This window comes from Mobula birostris, chromosome 5 (assembly GCF_030028105.1).
Source record: "Mobula birostris isolate sMobBir1 chromosome 5, sMobBir1.hap1, whole genome shotgun sequence".
NCBI lineage: Eukaryota > Metazoa > Chordata > Chondrichthyes > Myliobatiformes > Myliobatidae > Mobula > Mobula birostris.
This window is the reverse complement of record NC_092374.1, coordinates 18,621,973-18,634,709: the sequence shown is the minus strand read 5'-3', so window position 1 is coordinate 18,634,709 and position 12,737 is coordinate 18,621,973. Positions and strand designations below refer to the sequence as shown.

Genomic DNA, 12,737 nt, shown 5'->3' with positions numbered 1-12,737 from the left:
AATTAGGCTATTCAGCCCACTGTGTCCATTTTGCCATTCCACCATGGCTGATTCCAGATCCCATTCAACCCATACACCTTCCCTCTCAGCTTATCCCTTGATGCCCTGACCAATCAAGAATAGATCAACTTCCGCTTTAAATATACCGACGGACTTGGCCTCCACATCAGTCTGTGGCAGAGAATTCCACAGATTCACCACCTTTTGGCTAAAAAAATTCCTCCTTACTTCTGCTCTAAAAGGTCACCCCTCAATTTTGAGGCTCTGCCCTCTGGTTCGGGACACCGTCACCAGAGGAAACATCCTCTCCACATCCACTCCACATCCACTTTATCTAGTCCTTTTAACATTTGGTAGTTTTCAGTGAGATCCCTACACATTCTTCTAAATTCCAGTGAATACAAGCCCAAAGCTGCCAGACGCTCCTCATATATTAACCCCTTCGTTCCCTGAATCATCCTCGTGAAGCTCCTCTGGATTCTTTCCATCTTTTCTGAGAGAAGGGGACCGAAACTGTTGACAATACTTGAAGTGCAGCCTGACTAGTGTCTAATAAAGCTTCAGCATTATCGCCTTGTTTTTATATTCTTAAAAGCAAAGTTATCCACCTGAGTTCAGGAACCTGATGGTTGAGTGGTAATAACTAATCTTGACTGATTCATTTCATATTTTATGGCATAAAATTAGGTAATTTAGCTCATCATGTCTGTGCTGTAATCAATTAACTAACCAGCACACCTTTAATATGCAAAGGGAACCAGAAACCCTGAGGAAACACATAGTGTCATAGGGTGAAAATGCAACCTCCACACAGACAACACCCAAGGTCAGTGTCAAAGGTAAATCTCTGGAACTATAAGGAAGCAGCATTGACCATGTTGCACTAATTTTGTTTAGTGGCTGATACATGAGATGAAGGAGCAGGGAGCTCATTCTCAAAACGTAGAGACTAAGACATGGTCAGTGTGTACAATTCACATTACAGGGCAGATAGGCAGCAGAGTCCTCAGCCCAGGCTGATGGCCTGCAATGCTTAGCTGATACGTCTGTGACCGGGTAGCTGTGGATAAAGAACACAGCGTCCATTAGTAACATACAAATATTTCAAGATTGTTGGGCACCACGGTGATAAATGCCATCCTTGATGAGAATGGGAATGTGTATAGGTGAGAGGTGATAACTAAGTGAGGGAGGTTCCTAATCAAAGTCTTTTTATGACTGTATCCTTCCCTTGTACACTGGGGACCTGTGGTGGAGGGTGGTGCGTAGAGCACTGGCCTATAACAAGTTTTTTGGATTGTACGCGGATCTTCCAGTAGTCTGTTGCTTCTCTGACATGGAAGAGACTGTGTACCATATGCACATGGAGTATACAAGACTGCAGCCTGTATTCTCATCAATCTGAGGGAGCTCCTTCTTGATTTCTGAAAGCATTTTAGGCCCACCCTCTTCAAGTTTGGTCATCCAGTGGTAGGGGGAGGAGAGCAGGAAGGGAAGAGAACATTCTAGCAAACCATCTCCTGGTGATGAAAAGGTGGCTATTTGTAGGTCCTGTTGATGGTCAGTGGTGGTTTCTGCTTTTGGCTGACTGCCTGACATGGTTCAAGGGGGATGTCTGTGCCCGGGTAGCTGTGAAAAAACAACATACAGTATCCCCGGGTAACATAGAAGTATTTTGAGACTGCTGGGCACCGCAGGGGAAAAAATGCCATCCTTGATGAGAACATGTTAGGTTAGTCTGTATTAGTCATAAACACGAGAAAGTCTGCAGATGCTGGAATCCAAAGCAACACACACAAAATGCTGGAAGAACTCAGCAGGTCAGGAATAAGTAGTCAACGTTTCGGGCCAAAACCCTTCTCCAGGACTGAGAAGGAAGGGGGAAGATGCCAGAAGTCATATTTTTCTAGTCTTTGTTTGTAATGTGGTCGTACAGTAGTTTGAATTTATAGTAAATGTATTTTTGTCAAAGCAAAAGAGAGGGCACAGGGAACCTCTGTAAGCACATTACCAGCTCTGGGATGCTTAGTGGAGTTATTTCTTTAGGAACAAAGGCAGAGAATAAACTGAGCAATATAAAATTCTGAGAGGCAAGACCAGTAAACAAGATAGAAAGGAGCTCTTTCCCTTAATAGAAAATTTCAATAATGTGAGAAGAGCAAGGCAAAAAGATTAGGATTGAAGAAATATTAATTCACCCAGAGGGCAGCTGGGATCTGGCACTCAGTCTGAAGCTCTCAGCACATTAAAGAATACCTGGATGAATGCTTACTGTGTTGTGATTTACAAGGCCATTGACCAAGAGCTGGGGAGTACACTAAGCCTGCACAGTTCCTTTATTGACCTGAGGCTGACTGTCCTCGTTCTCTATCTGTGCTGCAAATATCTCAGATTTACTTTCAAACAGTACTGTAGAATTTCCCCACTTGGCTTCTCAGGCCACAGCCAACTGAACTCTTAGCCTTTGCCACTGCATTGAGCATATTAGAACAATTCAAGTGGAGCAGTCAAAGAAATGCTCTGGGAATTTGAATTCCTGCTTCCCCTACCTCTGCAGCCCAGATGTTAAAGTACATCAGATCACTGTATGAATACTGAACACATATTGTTGGAAATTTCTCCCATTCTGTTTTGCGTGAGGAGATTTATGAGCTGGGGATTGATTGAGCCTGTACATTTGATAGCACAGAGATTGATACAGCACAGAAACATGCCCTTCAGCCCATCGAATCCATGGGATAGCATAGCAGGTAGCACAATGCTTTAGAGCACCAGCTACATGTCTGCCTGTAGCTTCACCTACTACAGGATGAGGCAAAACACGGTCTGCAGGAGCAACGCGTCATATTCTGATTGAGGTTAGAGATGGAATTGAATGCACATCACTTTTTATGCAGACCTTGGAAGGGAAAATAAAACTGCATCTATGCCAACCCCTGCTGCATCCAGTGACCGTGTGATCTCTGCCTCGGAAGCCAAAGTCAAAGCATTTGTTAGGAGGATGAACCCTCGTAAGGCATCAGGCCCCAATGGTCTACCCAGTAGGGCTCTGAAAACCTGTGGCGACCAACTGCAGGAGTGATCAAGGTCAACCTCAATCTCTCAGCGCTGGAGTCAGAGGTTCCTACCTGCTTCAAAACGGTGATAATCATACCAGTGCTCAAGAAGAGCAGGATGAACTGCCTCAATGACTCTCATCCAGCAGCACTCACATCTACTGTGATTAAGTGCTTTAGGAGGTTGATCATGGCTAGAATCAACTCCTGCCTAAGCACGGACCTGGACCCATTAAAACTCAGCTATCGTCTCATAATAGGTCACAGTGGATGCAATCTCATTAGCTCTTCACTTGGCTTTGGATCACCTGGAGAATAGTAATGCCTATATCAGACTGCTGTTTATTGATTACAATGCAGCTTTTACACAATCACACCCTCAGTTCTAATCAACAAGCTCTGAAACCAGGGCCCTGTACCTCCCTCTGCATCACTGTCTGGTATGGAGGGGCCACTGCACAGGATCAAGTCCATTATTTAGGACATTCATCACCCTGGACATGCCGTCTTCTCATTGCTATCATCAAGAAGGATCTCTAGGAAGTGAAGAATCAAACTCAATATTTCAGGAACAGCTTCTTCACCTCCGCCATCAGATTTATATTTTTCACTATATTTCCCTTCCCATTTTGCTTTATATATGTAAATATAATATTTCTTATTGTAATTTACAGTTTTTTTTGTTATTGTATATTGCAAAGTACTGCTGCAAAATAACAAATTTCATAACATATGCTAGCAATCCAGATCCTGATATTCTGTCTGGGTAGCCTCCAACCTGGCACGAACTTCGATTTCTCTAACTTTCAGTGGCTTGTCCTGCTTCACTCCTTCCTTTTTTCCTGTCTCCAGACTGGGTCCCCTCTGACCCTTTCTCTTCTCCGTACCTGCCCATTACCTCCGTCTGGTTCCTTACCTCCTTCCCCTTCTCTCATGGTTTACGATCCTCTCCTATTTTATTCCTTCTTCATCTGCCCTTTACTTTCTCCGCCTATCCCCTCCCAGCTTCTTACTTCATCCCGTCATTCCCATCCCCCACCCACGCACCTTCCCCTTCATCTGGTCTCACCTATCACCTGCAAGCTTGTCACCTTTCCTCCCCAGCCTTCTTATTCCGGTATCTGCCCGCTACCTGTCCCAGTCCTGATAAAGGGTCTCTGTCTGAAACGCCCACTGTTTATTCCCTTTGATAGGGGCTGCCTATCTTGCTGAGTTTCACCAGTATCTTGTGTGTTGTGTATGTGTCTGTTGCTCAAGGTTCACAACATCTGCAGAATTCCTATGTTTATGCATGGATGGCATGCAAACAAGATATTTTCACTGTATCTTGGTAATACATCAATACCAACTTGTAAGTGTAGGACTACGAGCTGTTTTCATTTACTGAAAGAATAGTTGATCTTTGTTATACTCCAGGTGCAATGAAATTCATTGTTCACATGGAAGCTCACAGAGCAAACATCATAAATGTTATTTTCAGGTCTTCCTATTGCAACTGAGAAAATCAGAAACAATGTTTGTCTCATTGGCTCATCCCACAGATTTTCAGCAAGCCTTAACCCTGCAAAACATTGGTAGAGTCTGTTTCCTTGAGCTTCGTTTGAAGCTAGTTTCAAAGGGAAAGGATGAAGGCTTGATTAATAACTCTTCTGACAGGGTAACAGATCAAGAACAAAGTGAAAGAGAATCATGTGGGACAGCAGGGAAGTGAACATATTAACAGCCATGTTTGATGAAGAGATTTTAGCAAAGCTAAGAGGTTCAGTTTAGCTCAGAGATAGAATTAGAAGACCTTTTGTGAAGTCAATTGAGATGACTTGCTGATGTAGAGAAGAACTTGCATCCTTAAACAGAGATGTGTGCAAAGAATGAAAAAAAAGAATCTAATAAGTATGTATGTTCTATTTGTTCAGGGATGGGTGGCAGGGTGGAGATACGTCTATACTAAAGGGGGTATAAGACACTCCTTCCCTCCGCTAGCCTGCAGGTCACCCTTGGGCAAGGTGTAGCACCTGTTTAGCCCCCCGATCAGGGTCACGTGAAGCCATGGGATCAGGTGGTGGATGGTCGTATGAGGAGCTGGTGCATATCACGTCCGGGTTATGCAACCACTGACCACCTCAGAGTAGTATTGATAATGGCTGGGGTCACCCGTCTTGTGAAGAGAATTAGGGTGAAATTGCCGTACTGGGACCGAGAATAGGAAATAGGTGGGAGAATGAGATTGATGTGTTTGCTCAGAGATTTAGCAGAGACTCAGTGGGATGAAAGGCTTCCTATGTCATAAGAGAATAAATAGATACTCACCCAAAGCTTTGCTTCCTCATATTCTTACTTGGTTTGTGCATAGAGATATTAAAGATGGAGTATTCGAACCATAAAACACACAAAGTGCTGGATGAACTCAGCATCTCCAGCTCGGCAGAATCTCTTGTGTTTATTCAATCCATAAATATCATTTCCTTTGTACAAAGTGGTGGTACAGAACGTGGCGCATAAAAACATGACGTTCTTATTGGTGTGATGGTATACTGTATGTATTGACATAGAGTGAAAATCTTTTGTTTGTGCGCCATCCAGACAGATTTTGTCATCCATAAGTACATGGAAGTGATAGAAAGATAAAAGAATGTCGAATATAGTGATACAATTACAAAGATACAGTGCATGTAGACAAGGAACAGGCCATGAGAGATCAGAGTAAATCTTTTAGTATGAGTCCATTCAAGAGTCTGATAATACTGGGATATAAGCTAGGGTGTATATATATTTATTTATAGCTAGGGTGCCTAAGGCTTTTGCACAATGCTGTAGTAATTTTATACATTATTCTGTACTGTTACTGCAAATAAAAGTAAATTGCATGACATGTAGGTGATGAAAAACCTGATTCTGATATAAGACCATAAGACCATAAGATACAGGAGCAGAAGTAGACTGTTCAGCCCATCGAGTCTGCTCTGCCATTCAATCATGGGCTGATACAATTCTTCCAGTCATCCCCACTCCCCTGTTTTCATCCCATACTCTTTGATGCCCTGGCTAATCAAGACCCTAGCTATCTCTGCTTTAAATACACCCAATGACTTGGCCTCCACAGCCGCTCATGGCAACAAATTCCACAGATTTATCACCCTCTGACTAAAGTAATTTCTCTGCATCTCAGTTCTAACAGGACGTCCTTCAAACCTGAAGTTGTGCCCTCTTGTCCTGGAATCCCTGACCATGGGAAATAACTTTGCCATATCTAATCTGTTCAGTCCTTTTAACATTCGGAATGTTTCTATGAGATCCCCCCTCATTCTCCTGAACTCCAGGGAATACAGCCCAAGAGCTGCCAGACGTTCCTCATACTGTAACCCTTTTATTCCTGGAATCATTCCCATGAATCTTCTCTGAACCCTCTCCAATGTCAGTATATTCTTGCTAAAATAAGGAGCCCAAAACTGCACACAATACTCCAAGTGTGGTCTCATGAGTGCCCTATAGAGCCTCAACATCACATCCCTGCTTTTATATTTTCTAACTCCAGAAATGAATGCCAAAATTGCATTCGCCTTCTTCACAAATGACTCAACCTGAAGGTTAACCTTTAGGACCTCTTCCACAAGGACTCCCAAGTCCCTTTGCATCTCTGCATTTTGAATTCTCTCCCCATCTAAATAATAGTCTGCCCGTTTATTTCTTCCACCAAAGTGCATGACCAGACATTTTCCAACATTGTATTTCATTTACCACTTCTTTGCCCATTCCCCTAAACTATCTATGTCTCTCTGCAGGCTCTCTGTTTCCTCAACACTAGCTACCCCTCCACCTATCTTTGTATCATCGGCAGACTTAGCCACAAATCCATTAATACTGCTGTCCAAATCATTGACATACATCGTAAAAAGAAGCGGTCCCAACACTGACCCCTGTAGAACCCCACTGGTAACTGGCAGCCAGCCAGAATAGGAGCCCTTTATTCCCACTCTCTTTTTTCTGATGACCAGCCAATGCTCCACCCATGCTAGTAACTTCCCAGTAATTCCATGGACTCTTATCTTGCTAAGCAGCCTCGTGTGGCACCTTGTAAAAGGCCTTCTGAAAATCAAAGTACACCATGTCTACTGCATTTCCTTTGTCTACCCTGCTTGTAATTTCCTCTAAGAATTGCAGTAGGTTTGTCAGGCAGGGTTTGTCTTTCAGGAAACCATGCTGGCTTTGGCCTATCTTGTCATGTGCCTCCAGGTACCCCGTAATCTCATCCCTAACAATCAATTCCAACAACTTCCCAACCACTGATGTCAGGCTAACAGGTCTATAAGCACAAAATAATCTGCAGATGCTGGGGTCAAAGCAATACTCACAACACGCTGGAGGAACTCAGCAGGTCAGGCAGCATCCTTGGAAAAGATCGGTCGACGTTTCGGACTGGTCTCAGTCCTGACGAAGGGTTCCGGCCTGAAATGTCGACCGATCTTTTCCACGGATGCTGCCCGACCTGCTGAGTTCCTCCAGCGTGTTTGAGTGTAACAGGTCTATAATTTCCCTAATGCTGCCTCCCACTCTTCTTAAGTAGCAGAGTAACATTTGCAATTTTCCAGTCATCCGGTACAATGCCAGACTCTATCGATTCTTGAAAGATCCTCGTTAATGCCACTGCAATCTCTCCAGCTACTTCCATCTGAACCCAAGGGTGCATTCCACCAGGTCCAGGAGATTTATCTGCCCTCAGACCATTAAGCTTCCTGAGCACCTTCTTAGTCATAATTTTCACTGCACATTCTTCACTTCCCTGACTCTCTTGAATGTCCAGTATACTGCAAACATGGTATGGGTCTCTATTGTGGACTGAGAGTGGGAAGGGGGCAGGGGAAGAGAGAAGGGAGGGAATGGGAAGCACTAGAGGGATATTCCATAATGATCAATAACCCAATTGTTTGGAATTAAGTGACCTCACCTGGTATCTCAGGGCGGGTATGTCTGCACCCGTGCCACCCCCTCCCCCATACTCATCTTCTACCACCTGTTTCACACCCCTCCCGCGGCGCTCCACCTTTGCCATTCCCAACATCCTTTCCTCTCACCAGATTTACAAACTCACTCTCCGCTCCACGTTGACAAGTGCAGTACTGTGCAAAAGACTTAAGCACCCTACCTATATATATGTGTGCCTAAGACTTTTGCATAGTACTGTAACTTGAAGCTGCAGAAATTCTCTGATGATTCAGCAATTGTTGGGTGTATAAAGGGAGGATGGGAGGATGAATACAAGGCCCTGGTGGAGGATTTTGTCAAATGGTGCAAGCTGAATCATCAGCAGCTCAACATCAGTAAGACAAAGGAGACGGTGACGGGCCTTAAGAAGACTAAGCCAAGACTGCTCCCTGTTACTATGGTGACTATGGTGAGGACCTACCAGTACCTGAGGGTGCACCTGGATGGCAGACTTGAGTGGAGCACCAACACAGAGTCTGGGTACAAGAAAGGCCAGAGTAGACTTTACTTCCTGAAGAGAATGAGGTCTTTTTAAGTATACAGGCCTCTCCTTCGCATGTTCTACCAGTCTGTTGTCGCCAGTACAACCTTCGATGCAGTGGTGTGCTGGGGCAATGGCATCAACATGGATGACACCAACAAGCTCAATAAACTGATTAGAAAGGCTGGCTCTGTTATAGGAGTCAAACTGGACACCCTGGAGGCTGTGGTAGAACAAAAGACCCTCCGGAAAATCCTGGCATTTCTGGACAATTTTTCTCATGCTCTGCATGCTACCTTGGCTGAACAGAGGAGCACATTTAGGAATAGACTAAGACAACTGTACTGCTCCAAAGAGCACTATATGAGGCCATTCTTACCCTCAGCCATAAGGCTCTATAATGAGTCAACCTATAGCTAGGGAAGTGTTGACCCTTTCCTGTTAGACTGTTTGAAGTAATTTTTTTTTATTTCTTCTTACTTCTCTGCTAATATTTATATATCTGTGCATTTGTAATGCTACTGTAACACGATAATTTCTTTTGGGATCAATAAAGTATCTATCTATCAATAAATAGACCTGAATTTATAACATCTCCCCTCTAGAAGGCAGTTTTGTCTGCATAATAGTTAGAATCTCACAAGCAGGAGTGCCAAACATCTTCCCTAGGTGAATGATAACCAAACAGACCAAGTGTTTGCAGTAGATACCCCAAATTAAGTGACTTTAGAAGGAAGCTGAAGGCATGATCAGACTGAATTGTGACAAACTAGTGGTACCAAATAGCCTGTTGCTGCCCTATAGTCTTATGTTCTTGTGGAACCTTAGGATTCATCTGTAAAAGGGCCAGTACATGCACTATCAGCGTGTTGTTATGAGTAGACAGCAGCAGTAGCAACATTAACAGCTGCATAATTCTCTGCAGGGTGCCCTTGTCATTCACCTGTTTCCTGATAGACACGATCTTTGACGTAGACTAGAAGCTTCTCCCAGAGTGTGATTTATCTTCAGCCCAGAAGATCTGCTGGAGTTTGGTGGCAGAATCACTGAAAATTAATGTGTCGCCGGCACAACATGATGGGCTGAATATTATCCTTCCATTCCATAATTATTTCTTGATTCCATGCACAGTGGTGGGAACATTAAGACCCAGTATAATCAATAAACCTAGACCCATTTCTCCCAGTAATATATATAGGTATAGCAGATGCTTTATAGTCATAGTCATAGTCATACTTTATTGATCCCCGGGGAAATTGGTTTTCATTACAGTTGCACCATAAATAATAAATAGTAATAAAACCATAAATAGTTAAGTAGTAATATGTAAATTATGCCAGGAAATAAGTCCAGGACCAGCCTATTGGCTCAGGGTGTCTGACCCTCCAAGGGAGGAGTTGTAAAGTTTGATGGCCACAGGCAGGAATGACTTCCTATGACGCTCTGTGTTGCATCTCGGTGGAATGAGTCTCTGGCTGAATGTACTCCTGTACCCAACCAGTACATTATGTAGTGGATGGGAGACATTATCCAAGATGGCATGCAACTTGGACAGCATCCTCTTTTCAGACACCACCGTCAGGGAGTCCAGTTCCATCCCCACAACATCGCTGGCCTTACGAATGAGTTTGTTGATTCTGTTGGTATCTGCTACCCTCAGCCTGCTGCTCCACCACACAACAGCAAACATGATCGCACTGGCCACCACAGACTTGTAGAACATCCTCAGTGTCATCCGGCAGATGTTAAAGGACCTCAGTCTCCTCAGGAAATAGAGACAGCTTTGACCCTTCTTGTAGACAGCCTCAGTGTTCTTTGACCAGTCCAGTTTATTGTCAATTCGTATTCCCAGGTATTTGTAATCCTCCACCATGTCCACACTGACCCAAGGTCATTTTATTCAATGTTGGCAAACACAGCAGCCTACTGTATATGCGCCTGCTGATAAAGGAAGGGTGAATGATCAGGTGACAGATTCTTCTAAATGTAGAGGCATGGGATCCTAAACACTTCCTTAAACAAGAAGACGGACTGGGATTCAACTTACAATCTTCACCACTGCATTGTAGCTCTGATCAATATCATTAGGTCTGCCAGCACTGTATACTTAGCTTCAACCAATGAGTCAAATGTACCAGACTGACGTGCTAAAGACACTTCAGGGTTCACCAATGAAATTCAAAATTTTTAATCATCTTTATTCTTTGCAGGATTATCGCCTGAACATTTTCCTGCGTCAGCAGTGGAACGACCCTCGGCTGGCTTACAGCGAGTACCCTGACGACTCTCTAGACTTGGACCCATCCATGCTGGATTCAATTTGGAAACCAGATTTATTCTTTGCCAATGAGAAAGGAGCCAACTTCCATGAGGTGACAACAGACAACAAGTTATTGAGAATTTTTAAAAATGGCATTGTCCTTTATTCAATAAGGTAGGTACATCAGATCACTGAATGACATGAGTGAATAGGTTACAAAATGTTCATAAATCTGCCATCTCTACCATATTTTCTCAGGATTGCCGATTCAATGTCGCTAAGGGCCTACTAAATACATATTGATGTTAAACCTCTGCTATGCCAAAACAATCTTTAAAAAGGTGATTATGTACAAACGTAGGTTTATGTAATATTATTGATGGTATTCTATTGTCAAAAGTAAATTTATGTTTGGGTGAAAACTCACAAACACTTTCCCACACTTTCCCACAATCCTCAGCATCTCCAGGGTAACATGCACAAAATGCCATAGGAATTCAGCAGGTCAGACAACATCTATGGCTCAACCAACACCTCCAGTCTGGTTCCCATGCAGAATGCTAACACGCAAACTGAAATATGAGTACTATTTGTGCAGAGAGTCATATGAAATAAGAGCAGGGGTAAATCACTCAGTCACTCTAGCTGCTCTGCCCTTTTATAAATTCATGGCTGATCGTATTGTTGCAACTCCACATTCCTATCTGTGCTAGTAACCTGTCACGCCCTTGTTTATCTAGAATATATCTAGATCTGCTGGAAGGTCTGCTGGAATCTTGAACAAGGAAATGAACTGTTGTTTGGTATAAGAAATATTTTTTATCATTGTACTAAACCTGATTCTGATTCCGAAAAAGCAGCAAAATGCAGCTAACACCAAGAAGAGTTTGCAATGGAAAGTTCAAAGCAGGGAAAGGAAGTAGTTAGAGCATGATAGCAAGGTATTCAGAACTGTACGGTCAGTTCCCTGGGCTTGATTCCCATGCGATAATGCATTAGTGGTTCAGACTGAAAAGTATGAGCTCCCTGCTCTGCACATGTCAACGATGTGGAGCACGTCTATCTGACAACCATCTGATAACCTTGAAAGCTCGACCAGGCACATTCAAATGTGACTGACAGGTTACAGAATTCAGCTCTCTTCTCAGAAATCACAAGATCAACCAGCTGAGATGTGATCCTTGTCCTCTCATGTTACTTTTAGAACAGGGAGAAACGTTTGCATTATTGAGCTACGGGATGTATTCTGTAAAATCCCACAGACTATGAGCAAAGGCTAAGGACTCCACAGATCTATCCCTGCTCACTTTAAAATAGGCAATTCCTTTCAAATTACAATACATTTTGTGAACAGAATTGGTAAATTCCATTCATTGTTCTAAATGAAGAAGAGCCCCAAATGAGTCCTGGTGAAGGGTCTCGGCCCAAAGCATCAACTGTTTATTCCCATCCATAGATGCTGCCTGACCTGCCCAGTTCCTCCAGCGTGTATTGCTCTAAATGGTTTGATAAGTTAATGAAGTAGGGCTATGGAGGAATATAAATAAGAGGACTAGGTTATCAAGTAATAAAGAGAGTGTGGAAACAAGGGTCCTTTGCCCTTCCAGGTTTCTCAGCCATTAATCATGCCTTTATATTAATTTATATTAATTAATTCCTGTTTTTCCCCATATTCCCTTCAATTCCTCCATAATATTACATTCAGCTACACATCAGAGGCAATCTGCAGCAGCCAATTAACTACCAACTCACGTTTTTGGGATGTGGGAAGAAACTGGAGCACCAAACAGTGGTCCAACCTAGGGTCCAGGCATCCCTGGCCTAATGGTATTGGTCCACGGCATAAAAATGTCTGGGAACACCTGACCTGGAAGACATGGGGAGAAGGTGCTGACTCCATGGTGACGGCAGCCAAGGTCAGGATTGAACCCAGATCTCTACTCCTGTGAGGCAGTGGTTT

General features: G+C 43.4%; 1 protein-coding gene across 7 annotated transcripts in view; it reads left to right on the top strand.

The window, feature by feature from the left end:
* Positions 1-12,737, top strand: part of glra3 (glycine receptor, alpha 3) — a 203,135-nt gene that overhangs the window by 58,906 nt on the left and 131,492 nt on the right. For all 7 annotated transcript variants that reach the window (XM_072257115.1, XM_072257114.1, XM_072257112.1 and 4 more), the window contains exon 3: positions 10,728-10,951. In XM_072257115.1, coding sequence (XP_072113216.1) covers positions 10,728-10,951 — 224 coding nt within the window. The remainder of the gene's footprint in view (positions 1-10,727; positions 10,952-12,737) is intronic.